The 24,273-nt window shown below is 38.1% G+C and overlaps 1 protein-coding gene across 3 annotated transcripts in view; it reads left to right on the top strand.

Annotated features, from left to right (window-relative positions):
- Positions 1-7,889: 7,889 nt before the first annotated feature.
- LOC127415269 (A disintegrin and metalloproteinase with thrombospondin motifs 10-like) overlaps positions 7,890-24,273 on the top strand; it is a 116,129-nt gene continuing 99,745 nt past the window's right edge. For all 3 annotated transcript variants that reach the window (XM_051653954.1, XM_051653952.1, XM_051653953.1), the window contains exons 1-2: positions 7,890-8,044; positions 15,902-16,221. In XM_051653954.1, the coding sequence (XP_051509914.1) occupies positions 16,119-16,221 (103 nt within the window). In that variant the 5' untranslated portion in view covers positions 7,890-8,044; positions 15,902-16,118. The remainder of the gene's footprint in view (positions 8,045-15,901; positions 16,222-24,273) is intronic.

The raw sequence follows: 24,273 nt of genomic DNA, 5'->3' as shown, positions 1-24,273 counted from the left end.
CAGCTGTATAGGAGAATGAGAGGTCAGTGATGAAACATATAGGCCTATGTTTTTAACCACATAGCAAAAAACATAGTACTATGAACATCATGAACCGTTGTGTATGACCAAACTTAAAAAACAAAGAAAAATCCATTCTTGTTTTCTCAATGCCTCACACTTTAGTTTCAGTGGTTTAATGCAAATGATCTGACAGTGTCTATTAGAGAGAAGAACACGTCCTCCTGATATAGCATCACATGGACTGACAACAGATGGAATACCTAGACAGACATTGCTTCATTTCTACCTTTGATTTAAACCACAGCTTCCTGGACACACAGGTGTTCAGCTGCCCACATTTATAGGGCGACAACAGTTACAGACACAGAGAAAGACCCTGACAAAGCCACACACACACCTTTTCTTAAACCACCACAGGCCATAGCAAAGACACAGGGGGACAGTGCACAGTGAAGGAAGAGGTGGGTCTGTACAAACATTTACCCAAAAATGAAAACCATTTTCTCGTCCTCATGTTATTCAAAACCTGCAGGACTTTCTTTCTTCAGTGGAACACATAAGGAGATATGTGTGAAGGCAATGAAAGTGAATGGTGACTGAGGTCTATTCTGCCAGACATCTCCTTTTGTGTTCTACAGAAGAAAGAAAGTCATACGGGTTTTGGAACAACATGTAAATGGTGACAGAATATTAATTTTGGAAGAAAGTAAGTCATATGGTTTTAAAATAAGGTGAGGGTAAGTAAATGGTGACAGAATTGTTTTATTTTTGGGTGAACTATTACTTTAATCTTACAAAGAAAGAGTGGCATTTAATTGTCACTTCACGTTACAAATGAAAATAGCACAGGATAATGCAGTAGATGTTGTAGGCAACTAGTTTGGCCACCTAGTTTAACATGTACTTTGAGAGGCCGAAGATGTACCTTAAAGATTAATTTTCAGTGGAAATGGAAATTCATAATTTCTTCTGACTTCAACAGTATATGGTGTGCATAATGTCTTCTGGTGTGAAAGGGGGTGACGGCATTGCGGCTGGGCCTCATTGAAACACCAACTCTTCCATAATGGGTTCATTTTTTCACTGCAAACAAAATGTCTAATTACATGTGCATTCAGACACAAGAAACTCTCTGTAATGTGCATTCACTGTCTGTTTAATCTATAAAGGAGCTTTGAAATTGTGTGTCTTTGAAATGCTAAAAATATCTGAGAGATCACGTCTGTATCAGGGCACTGAGGTATAAACGTATATACGAGAATATTTTGTGTTGCTACATTTCTAGAGAAGATGAATTTAAAGCTAAGAATCTTAAATTGACTCAGTTCACTTGATTAAGAACACTAATTTAAACCAATTAACCAATAATACTTTCATTGCCCTACAGATTGTCCATGTTGGTTGGAAAATCTGAGCAGAAGAATCCAAAATACGTTGCTTTATGACGCCTAAATATTCAGTGTTTATGTCCAACAACTCAACTGCCTTGAATGGAAATAAACTTTGCTCAAACAGGCAAAGTACAATGGAAACTAAAACTTTCTTTTTCCTATACGTAAAAGACTATTTGACCCTTGCTCTTTTCAAGACTGCTTGGTTTGTTGTGATTATTTCTCATTTTCTAGTCCAACTTTTCTTGATTTTTTGCCCATGTTTAGACGATCTCAGGGGACCACTAAAAAATCATGGACATTTGGACAGTGAAAAAGTCTGGATTCATGCCATTGAACTCAGAGCAGTTGTTGTTCATTGCTCTACATAGTGATTTATGGTCAAATAATTTACACTAGTCAACTTAAATTTTAAGTACACTGAACTAATATGAAGTGTTACCTGTATTGTGCTTTGACATGAGTATGCTGAATTATTTAAATAATTTGACTTTCAAAAAGTAATTTTTTTAAATATATAAATCTTTACTCTCATGGTCAATTTAGAATATGAATTGTGATCTAACATGTAAACTACAATTTCACATTAGGTTGAAAGCAATTTATAACATCTGTAGTGAAGCTTTGCAGATCTTTAGCACCTGTTCAGCTGCTCAATAAATATTTAAACTTCGTCTCTAAAGCCACAGATAAATTCAGTGTGCTGCTCTGTGGTGAGAGTGATGCTATTTTATCTTTGCTGAGGCACATGTTCCCCATCTAAATTAATTTCATGTACATCTTATCTGAACTAGCATAATGAACTTATAGATTTTGAACTGACCAGATGCACACCATATACTGTTGAAGTCAGAAGTTTACATACACTTTAGCCAAATACATTTAAACTAATTTTTTCACAATTCCTGACATTTAATTGTAGAAAACATTCCCTGTCTTAGGTCAGTTAGGATCACTACTTTATTTTAAGAATGTGAAATGTCAGAATAATAGAGAGAAGGATTTATTTCAGCTTTTATTTCTTTCATTACATTCCCAGTGGGTAAGGAGTTTACATACAATTTGTTAGTATTTAGTAGAATTGCCTTTAAATTGTTTAACTTGGGTAAAATGTTTTGGGTAGCCTTCCACAAGCTTCTCACAATAAGTTGCTGGAATTTTGGCCCATTCCTCCAAATAGAACTGGTGTAACTGAGTCAGGTTTGTAGGCCTCCTTGCTCGCACATGCTTTTTCAGTTCTTCCCACAAATTTTCTATCAGATTGAGGTCAGGGCTTTGTGATGGTCACTCCAATACCTTGACTTTGTTGTCCTTAAGCCATTTTTCCACAACTTTGGAGGTATGCTTGGGGTCACTGTCCATTTGGAAGACCCATTTGTGACCGAGCTTTAACTTCATGGCTGATGTCTTGAGATGTTGCTTCAGTATATCCACACCATTTTCCTTCCCCATGATGCCATCTATTTTGTGAAGTGCACCAGTCCCTCATGCAGCTAAGCACTCCCACAACATGATGCTGCCACCCCCCTTCTTCACGATTGGGATGGTGTTCTTTGGCTTGCAAGCCTCACCCTTTTTCCTCCAAACATAACAATGGTCATTATGGCCAAAAAGTTTAATTTTTGTTTCATCAGACCAGAGAACATTTCTCCAAAAAGTAAGATCGTTGTCCCCATGTGCACTTGCAAACTGTAGTCTGGGTTTTTATGGTGGTTTTGGAGCATTGGCTTCTTCCTTGTTGAGCAGCCTTTCAGGTTGTTAATATAGGACTAGTTTTTAGGGTGGATATAGATACTTGTCTACCTATTTGCTCCAGCATCTTCACAAGGTCCTTTGCTGTTGTTCTGGCATTGATTTCCACTTTTCACATCAAACTACGTTCATCTCTAGGAGACAGAATGTGTCTCCTTCTTGAGCAGTATGATGGCTGTGTGGTCCCATGGTGTTTATACTTGCGTACTATTGTTTGTACAGATGAACTTGGTACCTTCAGGCATTTGGAAATTGCTCCCAAAGATGAAAAAGACTTGTGGAAGTCTACCATTTTCTGAGGTCGTGGCTGATTTCTTTTGATTTTCCCATGATGTCAAGCATATCAGAATGATATCAGCAAGATCAGAAGCTAATTGGCTAATTGCCTAAAGGCTTGACATCATTTTCTGGAATTTTCCAAGCTGCTTAAAGGCACAGTTAACTTAGTGAATGTAAACTTCTGACCCGCTGGGATTGTGATATAGTCAATTACAAGTGAAACAATCTGTCTGTAAACAATTGTTGGAAAAATGACTGGTGTCATGCACAAAGTAGATGTCCTAAACAACTTGCCAAAACTATAGTTTGCTAATATGAAATCTGTGGATTGGTTAAAAAATTAGTTTTAATGACTTCAACCTAAGTGTATGTAAACTTCAACTGTATATATATATATATATATATATATATATATATATATATATATATATATATATATATACAATATTCATAACATGTCCTGTGATCCAAACTTGCATCCAAACTGACATTCATGAACTCATCCAATAATTTGTAATAATAATAATTCAACAACATTTGATTAAGAAACAGTTGTGGACTGCACAATTACAACTAAGATAAGTTTAACAATGTTACAAACTTGTCAAGAACCTGCTTTAAAACACGTTAAATCTGCTTAGATAACACTCACGAAAATTTCATAACACACACACATATATGCCAGCAGGATGTTACAAATTAGAATGATATCTACAGTCTTAATTTAATGTAATAATTATCTGTCTGAGTGGTATTTGACCTCTGTTGAACCTACATTAGCAGCCAGAATAATCTTATTAAACACTCACCGTGACCTGTAGATGAAATCCAGGGAGAGAGGGAAAGAAAGAGAAAGAGAGAGAGAGAGAGAGAGAGAGAGAGAGAGAGAAGACAGAAGACAGGGCACGGATGAACGGGTGAAGGAAAGTTATAACAAATGTATTTAGTCTGTTTGAGTGATGAAGCTCTCTGATCTGGCTTGTACGCTAGACGTCTTCTACACTTGGCAAGTTTTAGTATCTGTCTATGTGTGTGTGTGAGCTTGAGAGAAAACATGTGTGTCTATGTTTCTGTGCGCACACAGGTGAACTGTATGGACTGTTAGAATCAGTCAAATTTGCATTCCCTTTAGGCTCCTCAGAAACTTTAACTCACTTTCTCAACCAAGTCTGATATGCTGCCTTGGGATGTGACTGCCTCAAAAAGCCCCACTCCAGACTATGCTTAAACAGTTAAAAGAAATATGTTCCTAAATTTTTATTTTTATTTAATGCTCACATATTATGGAGTTATATTTGTGCCACGATTCTGCGAGTGCAAGATTGTATTTGCGCACACAAAAAGTTCTTAGCACTCAAGATGATATTTTGAGCGAGGAAGATATTTTGAGTGCACACAAAAAAAAATAAAATAAAATCTGTGCGTGCAAGATGATATTTTAAGTGCGCAAAAATCAATTTTGCACTCGAATGAAGTTTATTTTAATGTGAATTTGCACAGAATTCTGACATTTATGTAACTTTTTTGCTCTCTCCTCATACCCACTCTGTGTGCACTCATAGCAGGGGTGTAGGAACGATCTGAAAACGGGGGGGGGGGGGGGGGGACACACATTCTAAATCTCATCAGTCTCTCTTCAAAATACAAAACTTTTAAAGAATGTTTGATTTTTTTAGAATATGTTTTATGTTTTTAAGAATATGTAATATCATTTGAAAGAAAGCATATCAACTGAACTTTTAAGAAACATCAGCAATATTATAATCGAACTTTAATAATTACGGGACGAATTTAGTTATTTTTAAAAGTGTGGGGGACATGTCGCCCTCAGTTATAATGGTTCCTATGCCCCTGATTCATAGCCAGAGCCCGTTTGAAGGGGAAGCCTACAAGTTTAACATAAAATAGGATAACACGGCAGTCCCATAGACATTCTAAGGGTGGTACACTGGAGAAAAGACAAGAGGCCGTTCTTTTTGATTGGTTGTCTATGGAGGATATGCTTCAGTGTGCTGAACAAACTGCTTTTGTGAGAAAACAGCTCATCACTTAATGAATTGACCACCTGTCTTCAACATGTTTGATGCTAAACAATCCTTTTGGAGTGAATTATGTGTGGAGTTTACTGCTGTAAAATTGCTGTTTTATAAGAGAAGTCACGGATGATTTTGCAACAGGTAGGTGTCAGTTTACGGCTCTCCCCATTCATTTGTATGGTATTCACAAACAGTGACTTACTGTCGTAACACGCAAGTTGACCGTTATGCTCTCTCCTATTGTTATCTCAGTATAGAAGATCTCTGTCATAGCTTTGACTCAGGGTCACAGTGTTACAGTGTGCCAGAATTTCAGCCAATCAGAGATGAGGGGGTACATTTTGATTGGCTGGATAGATCACCAATCATACTGCAAATCAGGTCAGGAGGAAGAGAAGAAGGGAATAGTTTGTTTTTAAGAAAGGAAATGTGTAACACACTATGACAACACGTGAGTAGCTCTATTATTGACTGTTTTAATTGAACCTTTATTATTATTTTTTAGTCTGTGCACTGCTAATAGGCTTTCTAGCTAGCTAGCTATCTGGCTAGCTCTCTTAGTATGGTATATTATATTATATATAGGCCTATTAGTATATTAAATCATTTTATATATCATTTTGCATGCACAAACTATCATCTTGTGCTTGCAGAATTGTGGCACAAATATAACTTCCATTAAGGCATTTGAATGATATATTTGAAGCAATGCACATTAAAAACATCTTCTGAAGACATAGCATCAAATGAACCTGAAACATTGATCATGATCTATAACTCTGCAAAAAATGTAATGGCATCTACACTAATATTATTCTATTTGTTTCAATGTCTCAACCTTGGGACTCCTATCCCGAGGTCACCAGAACCGACCAGATCCAGCTCCATTCCTGCTTGATATCGGACTCCACTGCTACCTGTCTCTTAAATGCAGCCGATGCCAGCCAAACATCACTTCAATCTATTACGATGGACCTCAGCGGATGAACTGATGCCAACTCCAACCATAAGACATGGGATACTTCATATGTCATTGCCTGACTTTGGATAGACCTCACCGAAATGACTAGCCGGTTGAACCGCGAAGCAAATCACTGATCTTGGCCTGCATCACCTTTATCTATTGATGGACTACACTCTTAAAATGGAATACATAGACTATCAATAAAATGCCAACAAAACCCTTCATCAGCCAACTAACAAAGGACAATGCATCTATATGAACTTCTGCAGTTGATCCAGGATGAACTTCAAAGACATTAGTCAATAATCTTACAGTTCATACAAAATCTTTGTTTAAACACTGGCCCTTAACACTTAGTTTACTCATTTTAAACCATGACTTGCACTGCACATAAATAACTAATATTGGAATTATATTCATGTTGTTTAGCCAGAGGGGAACTGGCCCCCACAGTGAGCCTGGTTTCTCCCAAGGTTATTTTTCTCCATTAACCAGCATTTTATGGAGCTTTGTGTTCCTTGCCACAGTCGCCTTAGCTTGCTCACTGGGATTCTAAATACAATTATTATTTAATTACTTATTTTTATACACATTTCATAATTGTATTTTATCAAACTACACAATGATGTCTCTAAGACTTTATAGATATTACAGTTTCATTTTCTGTTAATACATGATTTTCTGTAAAGCTGCTTTGAAACGATGTGTGTTGTGAAAGGCGCTATACAAATAAAAATGACTTACTACACGTAAAATACTACTAAAATAAATCTGTTCTGCACACTTGGTCAGACAACATCAAAGACAGTTAGATTTATGCTTAATAATGTCCAGTTCAGGTCTTTATTTCAACATTTATGTGTTAAGGTAAAGGAATCACGTTTTCCTCTATACTCTCAAGAGTGTTGACGACAGAGCATCTGGTATCTGGCTTCGTTTTGGGATGAGGAGGTGGGGGGTATCCGATATCCATCAGGTGATCGAGGCTGCCCCCTCTGAGGGGCCCTTAACACGAGCTCATCAAAGCGAATGTAATGGTGCGACGCACAGAGCTCGATTGTTCTTTGCGGTGGCTCCTCCCTGCGTTCAGCGTCTGTTGTTGCTGGTCGCACTTCCTGTGAGCTGCTTGTGCAGAGAGCGCAGTAGCATGAGGAAGTGCGATTCATTTGAAAGAATCGGTTCTCTCGGACAGTTCGTTTCAAATTAACCGGTTTAAAAAAAGGGATTCGCTCTGAAGTGTTGGCAGATGTCCCCGCGCGGGATTTTTGTTACATAACATTAAAACGGACACTTTTTTCGATTACCTTATATGAATTGCGCCAAATGTTGCGTTGTTCTTGCTGCCAGAGTCGAGTGATAGCCAAACGCTGTAAGAATCGGTTCGATCGAATCATTAAAAAGAACCAGTTCAAAAGAACATCGCGCAAGCAGAACTTAGTTCCTCTCTTCAGCAGTTAGACTGAAGGCAGCAGGGAAATCACACCACATCAGAGCACAGTATACCGGCTCATCTAAGTATGTGGCAGCTTAACTAACCGGTGTCGAAGGAGGCGACAGACCGGACGAAGGTCGGGAATTCTCAGGGGTCGCCAGACTGCACATACCTGGACAATACAACGGTGAGGTAGTTTCCGAAAAACTTTGTACGTTCACACTTGTATTATTTTAAAATGTGCAAATGGATGCAATGCAATAGTGAATGTCAATCATTCCTATTTCTAATGTAAACTTTGCAAAGTTCATTGCAGGGATAAGCATGCATGTCTAAATAGTTACTTCCAGCTTAATGATGGAGGTCGCAGCGCTGTCAGACCTGCTGGTAATCACTTTAGCAGAAAAAAGAAATATCTCTCTTTGTCTTAGGGGTTCAGGATCGATGGTTTGCCAGGAGTCTGTAAGGAAGGCTTTCAGTTGCTTAGGACACTTTATAAATTATATGCTGTTGTAATATTGCCACATCCGTGATTATAGCTGTTATAGAAAAAGGAATAGCCGATGACTGGTAGACAAAAAAATTAAAATTCCTGAGCAATCGTCTCCGCAATGAAAGCATTAAAATGAAGCATTTGACTTTTCAAGGCATATTTTGGAAGTTTAAAAGTTGGATAATTGATGTAGGTTTACTGCGTAAATTGGCGATGAGGATTCGCAGGAGACCTGTTCCCTGTCAGGTAGAGCGAGCGCGTCTCCTGGCGCGACTCCACGCCTGTCCGTGCGCGTCTTGATGGAGAGAGTTTGGCGAGCTTTGGGAAGCTGCTGGAAACAACGAGTCCGACAATTGTTATCATAGCCTTTGCAATATTTAGACTTAAATATCAAACTTTTCCTTATACCTACTCTGATATTTACATCGTAGCCTATCATGGAGTTTGGACATACTACATTTTGTCAAATTTGGTTGAAGTTTGTCATTTAGGATGGTTAGGCTACTACCAGATCATCATGATTTTTTATTAAGATATTGAATACTTTTTATCCAAGCCAACCTGTGGTTAATTACTTTTAAGGATTGTTCCAAGGTTCGCACGGTCATGGAAAATCTTGAAATATTAGAGTATTTTAAATAGGCTAGCTGGTTTCCAGGCCTTGAAAAGTTATGGAAATTAATAGGATAGCAATAAGTCACAGAGAAGTCATGAAAATGTATATAAATTTGTCTAGTTATGCTCAACTTCAACATATTTTAATTTGGCTATAAATGTATTTTCGAAAGTGATGATTTTTTGAAAATTCTTATCAAGTAATCCCAGGGGTCAAAAATTATGTAGAAGTAATGCACTGGTAGGGTTGGGGAGTAACGGAATACATGTAACGGGATCACGTATTTAAAATACAAAATATTAGTAACTGTATTCTACTACAGTTACAATTTAAATAATTGGTAATTATAATACAGTTACATTCAAAAAGTATTTTGATTACCGAAGAGATTACTTTGCATTTTATTTTCATTTGTTTCATTTAATATTTAGTCCTTTCAGATGGAAAACATTTATACATATAAATGATACGATCCAAAGTGCATTTGAACAGCGGTGAAACACTTTCTTATGATGTGTTACATTCATACGAGCAGACAGAGGAGTAAGTTTGAAGTTTGGAGCAGAAGAAATAGAAATAAACCTTGTGTAAATTGTCAGCTTTACGCTAAGCTAAAATGCTATTTCCAGCCATTTTAGATGCACATGTTACCAGGCACAATCATATTTTTTTATCAAGAAAATTCATGTTGGATCATAATTTCTTTTTTTCTAGTAAGACCTTTTTATATTAGGGCAAAAAAGGTATTCTTGAAAATATTTTTTTATTGTTTTCCTGTAAAAATATATAAAAATCCTTAAAACAAGATCAATTTGATTTATCTTGTTTTAGAAATAACACTGCATATGATATAGAGGTTTTGCAGAGAATGTATTTTTAACGTGTGTATTTTGTCTTACTGTACTGGCAGAGTTTTTATAGTCAAAACAACTGAAAAGGGGGCCTGGGTAGCTCAGTGGTAAAAGACACTGGCTACCACCCCTAGAGTTCACTAGTTTGCTAGTTCAAATCCCAGGGCATGCTGAGTGACTCCAGATAGGTCTCCTAAGCAACCAAATTGGCCAGGTTGCTAGGAAGGGTAGAGTCACATGGGGTAACCTCCTTGTGGTCATTTTAATGTGGTTCGTTCTCAGTGGGGCACATGGTGAGTTGAGCGTGGACGCGCTATGTCTCCGTGGCAACGCGCTCAACAAGCCATGTGATAAGATGCGCAGGTTGGCGGTCTCAGACGCGGAGGCAGCTGGGATTCGTCCTCTGCCACCCGGATTGAGGCAAATCACTACACGACCACAAGGACTTAAAAGCGCACTGGGAATTGGGCATTCCAAATTGGGTGAAAAAAAATACATTAAAAAATCTACCAGTGCTGAAATGTAATCCAAAGTATTTAGAATACGTTACTGACCTTGAGTAATCTAACGGAATACGTTACAAATTACATTTTACATCATGTATTCTGTAATCTGTAGTGGAATACATTTCAAAAGTAACCCTCCCAACCCTGGACACTGTAAACCCTAAAGTTGTATTACTTGAAATATCAAGTTGTCTTAAAGGTGTATTCAGTTACTTTTTCCTCATTAAAAAAGTTTAATTCCTAAAGACATGAATTGCAATTTTGCAATATATATAGGAAATCATTACCACTCACATTAAAATGAAGACTCCAGTCATATCAGTAATCTTACAAAAGCTGTTTTATTCTACATGGAGAGGGTCCACACATGGGGGCTGCCATGTCAGGATCACATGAATACCCACAATGCTATTGAATTATTTAATTATGTTTCCTCAGTCAAAGGGAAGTTATGGGGCATTTAAATAGTTGTAATTTGGAATTTATAGAGGTTTTAGGTCTTGTAGTATTATGTTGTTTTGTTGCAAATAGTTGTTTCGTGTGATGTCACCATTAGGGTGATCAGTGTCCCATTTGGTCAAGTTGGACTCTATTGACTCTTTTGTGTATATGCAGTTAAAGTGCAGGTATATGTGCATATACAATTATAAATGTATTTAAAGACTGACCTAGAATCATTTATGATCTTAATGTGAGCTGTGCTATTGTTTGATTGAATCAATTACAATTCTTAAGTTAAATCTACTTACCTCAACTTATATAGGTAAATTCATTCTATATGAACACCAAGTTAATTGAATTTAATTACATAAGTTTGGGAGATGCCATTACTCCATTCAATTGAGGAAACGAGTTTACTCAGTCAAAACAGTAGAGTCAACTAATTAGGGTTTTCAGGGTGGCAATTTATTTCCCAAAAAGTTTGGGAACCCTGCTGTTCCTCAGGAGCAACCATTGTTCAAAATGCTTTGCTCTAAAACAAACAATGGTGGTAGAATATATGGACAAAAAATATAATCCTTAACTCTCAAATTCACATGCCACACTTCCTAGATCAACAGTCTCAACCTAGATCTTTATCCACTATGCTATCACCCTCTACTGGTGGACTGTATGGCTCTCACTCTGCAGGGAATGAAGAATACTGAAAATGCTCATTGTTTACATCTTCCATATAAATATCATATAAAATAAACAAACTATTATATTTAAAAACAAAACAGTTATAGGGCAAGTAAAGTGCAGTAGAATCTGGCTGGTTCAGAGGTGTGTGTTTTGAGAGATTTGAAAGCCACAGCCGGTCATGAATAACTCTCACATTATGGTCTCTGTTGTTTGATTCAGAGTTCATTAACGGTTGTTACATAAATCACTTCTGCTGACTGTGTATAACTAATTGTAATCTCAATTCCCTTGTTTGTGCTCTCTCTTTTTGTTTGTTTATTTGAAACTGATACCAGCTTTTTGTTAATATCAGCTGTTTTTGAGCAGCAAGAGACTTGCTGCTTGTATGTTATCCAAATGGAGATGAAGAGAGAATGCCTAGTTACCAGAGAGGATTGCACTACTTGCAGCAGTGTGGAACGGGGAGAGAGTGCTTTCCAGCACACTGGATTAAAAAAACAAAACATGGAGAGAGAGAGAGAGAGAGTTCTCCACTGCAGAGAACCCTTTACATTCAGTCTGTCATATGGGTTTAATTACCAACGCCTTACTCGTGCCTGATAGCTCCCTGACTTCGCTGGTGTAGTCTGAAAGCACAAGCTGCTTCTCACTGTCTCAGATCACACACATTCTCATACCTTATGTCTACACTACCAGATTACAAGTCCCTTCCTGAAATTCTGTGTCACAACCACTATATGTTGACACACCATCTTCAGCTCACAGTTGCAACACAGTCTTGATTTGCCCCCTTAGAACAGCCAGTTACGAACTTCAATTCCTCCAAGGTCACAGCTGAAATTTTTGGAGGAGATGTTGCACTACAAGGTTGTGTCTTTCTGTGGGCTTTGCGCTCTTTCTCCTACGTGTGAGCCAGTGTTTTATCTCAAAAAGACAAGAGAAAAATTCACTGGAAAAGTTGCGAGATTTTTTCCTCCCTCTTTTCTTAATTTTCTGTTCTTTTGCTCTAATATTATAATGTTCTAATAGTTCCTTTTTGAGTCGCGCAAGCCTTGAAGCAGAGTAGTTCATGACACACAAATGAAGAACATGGGGGACCAAATCCTGGACCGTTCTATGCCAAGATCAAGATTAGACAATGTTTTAATAAAAAACACTGATCTCGCTGTGAGTCTAAAAACTTTGCAATAAAACAAGTCTCTAACAAGAGGTAATGTAAGTAAAGAGGCTTTTGCCAAGCAGGAAATAACAGGAACAAGCCTGGGGGCGTTGGAAGGGTGTGGAGATCACCGGGGCTTGTGGTCCATCACTATTTGTAGGGGACAAAGACGCCTTAGTGTTTTAAGATTACTTGCTGCACTTAAGCTGTTTCAATGCAGCTCATAGGAAATGAGTGAACTTAAAACCAGCATCAACCTGTTCTCCTCTGAGGCCACTTTTGGGTCTTGACCTATTTGTTGGTGTTGCATTTTTTTATTTTTATGAAAAGGCACGTAATAGTATGTCAAGAAGCTTAATGTTGCTTATTTTGAGGCAACCGATTTCTTGGATGAGTTTTGCACAGTGGTTTCAAATAACTTTCCAAAAAAGTATTTCCCTAGAAATAAGACAAAGCACACACACACAGTAAATAGCAAACTTTTGCCATTGCCTTGTGGTACTGGTCAGGAATAGTCATCCCATATGGACAAATATGTGTGCAATCGCTCTATTTTTTCCTTCTCCCTTTTTTTTCCTCTCACTCTTACCCACTTTCCTTCTTCATCCCCCTGAGGTTTTCTCTCCTGCAGCTGAGTTCGTCCCTTTTTTTCATCAGGAGGCAACTTGCATCCTTATGTCACCAAATAATTTCCCATCTGCTCTTGATTACCTTTGCTTGCACTAGGTTTCTCGTCAGTCATCGAAACTGGTATGGCGTCTCTTTCTAGAGAAGAAAGCATGGAGTGAGGGAAGGATAGTGAAAGAAAGAAAGCAAAATGGGGAGTGGGGGAAGCAGAGGAAGTAGAGCTTATTTCATCACAAAAAGTGATGTTGAAGAAAACATACCAATTAGTCTGCATCTTGTATATTGCTATGTTCAGGATAGAGTACTACCATATTGCTCATACTATTTTTGCAAAATGCTTTATGTACACTATTCACATTTTTAGCATCCATGCAATACCCGGATGACCTGGAACTGCATTTTCCAAAATGTGCAGTATACAACACGTACACTGCACTAGGTTCTGTATCCAACAAGGGCAGAGGTCTCATCTTGACCTTCAATTTCCAGAGTGACAATTGAACCGTGGACAATATCATCCACAAATCTTACAGTAATATCTTTCTCTTGACTTTTTTTTTCATCAGATACCAATGATTTACTTACTAAATTTAACATAAAACATAATGAGTTTATGTGAATACAATGTAACACACTGCAGTTTCAAACATATTTTGTTGCATATTGCATACTGTTTCACATGGTATTTTTTTAATAAAATAATAGCCAGTTTACAGTATATAGCTGTGGTAGCACTCTGTCTAATTTTTTTAATTCTTTGTGTACCACATTGGATTGCGAGCATGAGCTGAACGCAAGTTGAAACTGTCTTGCTCCAAGCTTACATCTCCAAACTAAGAGTTCAAGGGAGATGACATCACTGACATTTCACAATGTTATTGGAGCGTCAGTTTAACCACCATTTGAAAATTAACATGTTCAAATGATAAGACATTGTATATTACACATAATACCTAATTATTTAATCTTAATCCATATAAAAAATAAGTAGTCTAATATACAGTATATTCCAATTTGTGGCTCTTGCATGGACCAGCAGTGCCCAGGAGTGTCACTTTGTTATAAAAAGTGATGGTGACAGTTTTTATTAGGGGGAGGTGGGTTGTGATGTCACGAAGTGGCAAAACTCATGAATATAAATTACGTTATGTGCAGATAATTAAAAAAAGTATTTTACTGTTTTGATATAGTCAGTCTTGATGACCATTTTAAGCATTCCAATACATATTTCGCATAATTAATTTATTAATTTCATCCATATATCTAACACTGTTAGTGCTGGGATTTTGATAGTCAGTGGATAAATGCAAAGATCAATACAACTTTAGCTAGATTGACTCAATAGTCTCATGATAATGTTTTCTTCTCTAATACCAGGAGTTCTGGGTTCTAATCCACCCTAAATATAGCTTTTTATTTGGATAAACTAAGATTGCATCAGTACTGAGTGGATGTACTGTATATCATGAGCTGTTTGCATTTTGCTTTACGATTTAACTGGAAAAGAGCTTGAGCAGCAGAACAACTGAGTGAGTAGAGTGCTGATTGCATGTCTTGATGCACAAGAGAACATCAGTGCAGACTGTCACTCAACATCACTACAGTAATAACAGCTGCATAGAGGACTCATCATAAAATAAAAAAATAAACTCCAGCGCTGGATCGCCACTTTCACTTACCTGACAAAGCTAAAAAGTGGTGGGGACAAAATTAGCCAAGGCAAAAAGTGGTAGGGACATGTCCCACCTGTCCCACCCATAGATGACACCTGGGTGGGGGGGATCACGGCCCCTAACCACATCCTCCACAGTTTTAGCAATAAATGTGTTGGGTTAATATACGTAATTAATAAAAAATTTTATATCCTTTCTTATATGCTAAAATGAGAACTTTCCTGACCCATGACTTATAAAAAATAATAAAAAAAATACATCATTTATATTTTTAAAATATATTTATTTTAATTTTTTCGATTATTTGTCTTCTTTAACTTATTTATGTATACATTTTGGATGGTTTATACATATATTTTTATTTTTTTATAATTTGTATTTATTTTATTTGTTTATTTTTTTTCCTTCACCTGTACTTGTCTTTATAATTGTATTCATACATTGTCTGATCTTATTGAACATTTATATAGAAAACACTCCACAATTTTACCACCATTTGTGGACTTTTCAGATGGTCCCTTACCACACCCTCCACAGTATTAGCACGTTTTAGCACAATGTGTGAACTTTTCAGACAGTCCCTTACCCATCATAAGCAAATTTTCCAACTTATATCAGTGTTAAATTGGCAGTCTGGAACGATTTCACCGTGACGCCATTTGAACAGCTTTACAAGCAAATCCCGTATTTGGACGATCCCGTATTTTACAAGACGGGTGGCAACCCTAGCCCCCCCCCCCCCCCACATACACACAAAGCGTGTGCTCTTCCATCGAGGGATAGAGTGAAGAGCAATAGGGAAAGCATGTTTTTCCTCCTTGGATGTGATCAGAGGAATGATTGATTAACTCAGCTAGGGGTGAACACAAACAGTGAACAACAGCCTCCCAAGCCATTATGTTTGACCGGTCAAAGGGGACCATTTAGTCAAGGGACTCTTAATTCTCTCTCCTTTTCCCCTCTGCATCTATCTAACATGTTTTTTTCTCAATAGGGAGGCTCTTCAAATTAATGAGCCCTGGTCATACACATCTTAGAACTGCTCCCCCTCCACCTCCAACTCTGAGAGGCGAAGACAGGATCCGCATTGAAGTGAAGCCACTATGGCCCCTGAATACAGTGCATCACTCTGGTGAGTGTGGGCCGTCACAGGGCAGAAGACATGTTGGGACAGAGGGCTGGGCACCGCACTGAAGCTTGCTGTAGTAACCATGGAAACGGTGTGGAGGAGTTTGGCCTGCGTTGGCATCATCGCCATGGTTGCCAGTGAAGTAGCAGAGAGTTGGAGTCCTGAAGAGTTTGCTCAGTCTCAAGGTGAGATTCCTTTTTCTTCTGCCATTTAATGTGATACTGTATATAACATCTAAATAAAACTTTGATGGTGGTTATCGGTAGTTATTAGTGGTGCTTTCTAAGTCTATTACTATTGTTCATACTTAGGGGAAGGGATTGAAACATATCACTTACCCTAAATTTTACACTTTGGTGCATATCCTTTTGTGCTACGGACATGTTGCCTCAAATTGTGTGGCATGTTGAAAAGAGGCATGCTTTTACTTTTCTTAGCAATCAGACTTATAGACTTATATAATTAACCCATAGACATAAATGTTGGAACCTAGCCATAGACTTCATAGATATTCAAAGTCATTAATACAAGAGGGGTGGGCTCTTTTGACTTGGACTAGTAAACAATGGCCCTTCAACAACCAGCTAGCAACCACCAAGCAACACCTTAGCAACCACATAGCAACATGTTAAAACCACTCAGAACACCTTAGCCACCGCATAGCAAATGACCTGGCAACCACCCACAAAACCCTAGCAATGTGGCAGCGAATTTTACACCGGCAAGTATCACTGAAGTAATTTAGGTCTAGTTGGTACATATATGGGTTCCTAGAAAAGTGCCATCCAAATGCAATACTTTATTCAACATCATTAGCAAATTCACATTGTTACCCTTGAAGTTAACTGAAAAGCTTTTTAAATTTTAAGATGCACATTGGACTCAGCAATGACAGATCATCAAAGCTATAATATGTAATTGTTTGTTAGTCTGGACTCTTGAGTGTTATAACAGCCTTAACTCTCTAACTATCTAGACAACCATGAACAGATGCATTGGTCTGTGACTGGTTCTTTTGAGGGCTATCTGAGGTCAGACGTAATGATCCAATCAGAGGTTTGACTGTCCAGGTTTTTTCCATAAAGGTTTATTTTTTAGCAATACACGTGCTCGAAAGCTCCTCAGAAGCTATAGTGAGACTTCATCCAAGCTTGCTAACTAAGAGAAAATAACCATACATTTCTCAGTTCTCAGAACAAGGCACCAATTGTATTTTTCTAAGTCAGTGCTTTGCTTTTACTGTGTCTGTTTTCCTCGAATTGACCATTGTCTCCTTTCATATGATTAGTGACCCAATTTACCTCTCACAAGACTCACATGGGGCACTTTTTAAACAGACATCAAAATATACTTCCCTACAATGTAATCCCATTAAGTCAGTCCACAAACTATTTATGATTTAAAGAGATACAATCCTCATTCGCGTTACATAATAAGACCATGGTTGAGCATGTGGATTTGAATTCATCATCTGGTCCAGTTCAGGACAAGCGTGTGAGTGCATCTGGCTGAGTTTCTTTGTGTTTATTCAAAAGGCGGACAGAACAAATATGCAGACATGTCGTAGTTGCTGTTTAGCTACTTTTATTTTTACTGGCCCAAGGTGAAGTGTATAATCTCTTCATCACTAGCATGACAAAACGGAATTGCATGAATAATAACTGACCAATTTCCAGAACACTCCCCTGTTTCCATTGCTCGGACGAACATATAACCTTGCCTCAAACTCAGGCCATTGTTTAAGCTTGTGTCGGGTTCGTCGGGGTGCTCAAACAGACATAGCAATGCTTTGATAGCGCCACAGTGTTTCCACATTTCAGGAGAATCAACCTACAAATGGTTTACTTATAGCTGACGATAGTTGTGATAGATGAAAGTATTTTAACTTGGAAAAAATGACCTACTTCACCCTTAAAGGGACAGTTCACCCAAAAATGAAATTTCTCTCATCATTTACTCATCCTCATGCCATCCCAGATGTGTATGACATTCTCTCTTGTGCTGAACACAAACAAAGATTTTTTTAGAAGAATATCTCAGCTTTGTAGGTCCATACAATGCAAGTGAATGGTGACCAGAACTTTTTAAGTTCCAAAAATCACATAAAAGTAATCCATAAGACTCCAGTTTTCAGAAGCGATATGATAGGTATAGTAATTTTTTTTTCAAAATGTGAAAGAATGTGAAAGTGAAAGTGGAGATTTATAGTAAAAAATGACTTAAATATTGATCTGTTTCTTACCCACACCTATCATATCACTTCTAAAGACATAGATTTAACCACTGGATTCTTATGGATTACTTTTATGATGCCTTTATGTGATCTTTTGAGCTTCAAAGGTCTTGTCACCATTTACTTGCATTGTAAGGACCAACAAAGCTGAGACATTGTTCTAAAAAACTTTGTGTTATGCAGGAGACAGAAAGTCATACACATCTGGGATGGCATAAGGGTGAGTAAATGATGAGAGAATTTAAATTTTTGGGAGAACTACTCCTTTAAATAATCTAATAATGTGCTATACCATTACATCACTGTAGTCATGAGTATGTTTTTTACAGTAGAGAACTGACAGTATGTATAAGTTTGCCATAGGCAGGGACCAGTAACCACAAGCATATATTTTCATCTCATAGTCGAAATAACAGCATGGCAGACAGCGCTACACAAGCAGGATATGCATGGGTTTTGCTTCACCGCTATGCAGTCGCTGAAAGGGCCTCCGTTCTAGAAGGACTGACTTCTCAGCCTGGCATGAGGAAGAGTTTTCTCCTCCGCAAGTCTGGGCTTACTCGCTTACTTGATGCAGCTGTTGCACATCTGGGAAAGGTGGAGAGTCTCTCTCTCTCTCTCTCTCTCTGCTTCATGGTTTCCACAGGAACACTACAGTGAAAAAGGGGTTCAGTTCAGTTTCCCACCTTAGCCCAGCCCCCTTGGTCCTAATTAAGGTTGCTCTCCTTAACCTTATAAAATAAAAAAAAACTTTCAAACCCTGGGCATTTGAATCTAAAGTGAAGTCTTTATTATTCTAATGGGGCTTTGTCTGTGGAGAGGGGGTTTATAAGGAAGTAATGCAGGCATCCTCCACCTCTCTGGTTCGTCGTAGAGATTAATAAGAGATAAAATGCTCTGCAAGATCGGTAGTCCTTGTAGGTGCGTGAGCAGGGAGTACCCTTCCATCAATTGTGGGCCTTATGTTTACTTTAGATAGTGCCTGTTGATGGCGGTCAAAGGGCTGGGTTACTGCGACCTTAGGCGGTGTTGTACAGTTCCACTTTTCATGCTTTGACATAACAACCAACTGTGTCCCTGGCTCCTGTTAAACAGGTTGTCTGAGATCGAGATTTAGAGGGAGGCTAGCATGGAATACATTTAGGCCTGCATTGACTAATTTAGCTGACTTATTTATCAACACTGACTTAAAGTAAATTTATATTTTAGGGAAAGTCCCACAACTTAGGGCTAAATGCCTTGCTTAAAGGGATTGTTCACACAAAAATGAAAATTCTGTCATCATTTATTTCTTCAGAGGAACACAAAGGGAGATGTTACGCAAAATGACAGCCTCAGTCACCATTCTCTCTCATTGTGTTGAAATTATGTTATTATGTGAGAAGAAATCGGCGAACAGCTGAATTCTACCTTTCGTTTATTCAGCTCATTATCCAGCTTATTAAAAGACAACTTGCCATATAAATAAGTAAATGGACATAAAATATTGATTTGCATTGGAATTCTGTTATTATGTGAGAAGAAAGAAATAGCTGAACAGCTGATTTTCACCTCTGGTTTGCGTTGGAGTTCTGGTGGCGTTTACAGTATTTTGTAAATTAACTGCCTGACTGCTCAATATCCAGCTTATTACAAGACTACTGGCAAAACAAATAAGTAAATGGACATGAAATATTGATTTATGTTGAAATTATGTTATTATGTGAGAAGAAAGAAATCGCTGAACAGCTGATTTTCACCTCCATTTTGCGTTGGAGTTCTGGTGGTGTTTACAGTATTTTGTGAAAATGACTGTCTGAATGCTCATTATCCAGTTTATTAAAGACTACTTGCCAAACAAATAAGTAAATGGAAATGAAACAATGATATGAGTTGAGATCATAGAGTGATATGAGAAGTAGGATAGATGATTCGCAATACCTGGATATCAGAATTGAGTATTCCAGGGACCCTTGTAATAATTTGCGATAACAATGGCTGACTTTACATTATCCCTAACTTAGCTGCCTTTCTGACATCGAGCCGAACGGTTCTGAGCAGGGTGAGAAATGGTTCCAGTAGCATTTCTACTTAAGCACATTTCGGCACCACACGATTAAAAACCATTCTCGGCCCACATTTCTCAGCACAGTTAGCTAACCGTGCTTAACCGTGCTGGTGGAATGGCTTTAGTATGTGGCGACTCGCAATTGTCATTTGCCATTGCCAAGGTAACTCATTTGTTTCTAGGTAACTTGCAAATTATGCTATGGTGAGGTTAATAAAATGTAATAAAAAATAGTGTACTGTATGTTTGGTGTATCTCCATGATTTTATGATGATGGTTAGCTCATTAAAATGTATATAATATATAATTATATTACTCGTATTATATTTTGTCAATTTATGTCCTTTTTAGCTAGTCTGGGAACTTAAACTTTTCTTTGTGTTCGTGTCCAGTGGCATGCACAACCTCTCAGCAAATGATGGTAAACCTCCCGCCTTATTCTCTTTGCTTTTCTTTTTGTGACATGTCTTTCATTTGCTTTAGCAGAGTAAAAACCAGGAGGAAAAGCAGTCCTAAAAACTGGAATATGTGAACATTCTCCATAGTGCACTCGCTCCAGTGTTTACCTCTCACGTCGTCGCCAACTGAGGTATTTGTTACGTATATTCAAGCAGCACAGTGGAAAAGAAACCGTAACCTGCCAACTGGCCCGGATCAGCACGAAACGAGAACCATTCAGAACGAGAACCGTTCGGCCCAATGGTGGAAAATCGGCTATTATTGAGGATTGTTTTTTTGTTTTTTTTAAGTAACCACATAGGCCTACTTCACTATATTATAGGGAAGGGAGAGGTTTTTAAAATTGTCTTTGACAGAAAATGTATTAACTGAATAGAGAAGATACAGACATTACTTCTTTGAAAAAGTTATTCTGGTACTATGGTGTAAATTATAAAGATAACATGTAATTTTACTTGTTACTTCCAAAAAATAAAACATTTTACTAAAAGGTTCTATTTAATAACATTAGTAAATGCATTAGGTATCATAAACTAACAACGATCAATACTTTTTAACAGCATTTATTTTTTTAAGATTAACATTTTTATAGATTCATAGAGATGACAAAGAAAAACAAAACATATATACAATGAATCAACATTTAACTCCCACTACTACCCCTCCCCCTCCCCAATCAACCCCACCCCGACCCCCAACAAACATCCCCGTGGTCACACACACACACACACACACACACACACACACACACACACACTCACACAAATAATAATAAATAAATAAATAAAATATATATAATAATAATTAATATAACAATAATCATACACATCTAAAACTGCGTCTCTCTCTCTCCACATTCCCTCAATGAGAGTCCCCCAAAAACGTCAAATGACTGCCCCTTTTCCCATCAAACGAAGCCCAGACCCCCAGCCTTCTACACGACACCTCCTCGAAAGCTGCCACCCTCCCCATCTCCATGCATCACTCCCGAAATGAGGGCGCTCCAGCTAACTTCCATCCCCTTAAAACAATCTGTCTGCCTGTCATAACACTGGTCAGGACCCAATTTTTTATCGACACAATTTTATATCGATGACCGCCCCATCGCCCAAAACACAGAGTCTGGGGCAAAACGAAACCCGAGTGCCCAACACGTCACATACAAAACTCTGAATCTTCAACAAAAATTCCTATGCCTATACAATCTAGAGGGGGTCCAATAGAATCTATGTAAAATCTTGAATTGCATAAGGCGCACCCTTGCATATCTATATACAGACATGACATTTTTTAGAATCCTAGCCCACACTCTCTCCTCCAATACCAAGTTTAAATCTTTCTTGATAGAAGTTAAAGCTTTGTCCCCCAGACTCTGAATTAGCAGGGAGTAATACACTGATGCCTCATGACCTTTTCCAAAAGCAGTAATCACCACTCCCTGAGTATCTGCCGCTTTATGGGGGTGTATACTACTCCCAAAAATAGTACAAAGCAGATGGTGCAGCTGTAAATACCTAAAGAACTGAGATCTGGGAATCCCAAAATGTTGAACCAAATTTTCAAAGGATCTCAACACTCCACTCTCATATAGGTCACCGAGCGTATTAACCTCCCTCACAATCCACTCTGACCAGCAGAATAGGGACTTATTAATACATAATTTTGGGTTCAGCCATATGCTCGAAGCAATATTTAAAAAAATGTCCAAATTAAACACTCTGGAAACTTTTGTCCATACCGAGTGCAAATGCGAGATAATGGGGTATAAATTAACTTCTCCAGTTAGTTTGATAGAAAGGCTTTGCAATGGCGAAATAGGGGCAATAACTTCCTGTTCAATACAGAACCAGGGAGGGGCTCTCTCAGGTGGAAGCGACTAATGAGCCAAATGTCTGAGACCGAATGCATAATAATAAAACAAAATCTTGGGTAGGTTTAGCCCACCTTTGTCACTTGGCCTATGCAATTTACTGAATTGTAATCTGGGACGTTTACTATTCCAAATGAAGGACTTCGCTATGCTATCAAATTGCTTGAAATAAGAGAGGGGGACATCTACAGGGAGAGATTGTAGCAGGTAATTACATTTTGGAATACAATTAATTTTAATAACATTACCCTTCCCAATCATAGATAAATGTAAAGAAGCCCACCTGCCCACATCGCTTGAAAACCTTTTTATTAAGGGGTCAAAGTGAACTAACTAAATCACACAAATTTGCTGGGAATAAAATGGCCAAATACTTAATTCCCTGTTTGGGCCACTGAAAGATGCCCGGTTGAAAAGCCGTCGCTGGACAGTGCGCTGTCAGAGACAAAGCTTCGGATTTAGACCAATTGACTCTGTATCCTGAGAACTTAGAAAAGGAATTATTATTCTGTGGAAGCAAGGCATAGATCTAGTGGGGTCGGAGATGAATAATAAAATATCATCTGCGTAAAGCAAAAGCTTATGCGCCCTACCTCCCGCCACCACCCCTGGAAAATCATCTTCCTTTCTTATCGCAGCTGCTAATGGTTCCAGGGCAAAACAAAACAATAATGGGGAAAGAGGGCAACCCTGCCGGGTGCCCCTATCCAGAGTAAAATAATCTGAAATTAATCCATTTGTTTCGGGTGTCTATAACGTAATTAATCCATCCAAAAAAAGTATTCCCGAACCTGTATATTTCCAAAATCTTAAAAAGATAATCCCATTCTACCATATCAAACGCATTTTCAGCGTCAAGTGAGATGGCAGTGACCGGAGTCTGATCATTCGCCACTGACCACATAATACTGATGAAATGCCTTATGATATCAGAAGAGCTGCGGGCCCGAATAAACCCCACCTGATCTATATGTATAAGAAATGTCATAACTTTACTTAATCGGTTAGCCAGAATTTTTGACAGTAGTTTTACATCTAGCTGGATCAGGGAAATTGGACGATAACTCTTACACTCGCTTGGATATTTGTCCTTTTTAAGAATCAGACTGATCCGGGCTTGTGTCATGGTTGGGGGAAGCTTTCCATTCTTTAATGATTCCGTATAAACTTATAACAAAAGTGGAGCCAGTTCTGTAACATAAGATCTAAAAAATTAATTGGCAAAGCCATCTGGCCCTGGAGCCTTGCCTGTAGGCAAGGCCTTAATTACCTCCAAGGTAATTACCTCCAAAGTTATCTCAGAATCAAGAGAATTTTTTGCTCAGTCATCAGTTTTGGGAGTTCGAATGGTTCCACAAAATTTCTAATATCTTCATCAGTAGACGAAGACATGGAGCTAGAGAGATCAAGATAGAATTCTTTAAAAGCATTATTAATATCAACGGCTGAGGTAAAAACTTTACCACCAGCAGATTTCACTGAGGGAATGATAGAAAGAGACTCTCTCTGCTTTATATATCTAGCCAGAAGTTTTCTTGCTTTGTCCCCCGACTCAAAGTATGACTGTCTTTCCCTGAATAGCCAAAACTACACCTTCCATGACAAAATAGTGTTATATCTGTATTTCA

This window comes from Myxocyprinus asiaticus, chromosome 24 (assembly GCF_019703515.2).
Source record: "Myxocyprinus asiaticus isolate MX2 ecotype Aquarium Trade chromosome 24, UBuf_Myxa_2, whole genome shotgun sequence".
Taxonomy (NCBI): Eukaryota; Metazoa; Chordata; class Actinopteri; order Cypriniformes; family Catostomidae; genus Myxocyprinus; species Myxocyprinus asiaticus.
The sequence above is the reverse complement of the archived record's forward strand: the minus strand, read 5'-3'. Positions and strand labels throughout refer to the sequence as shown.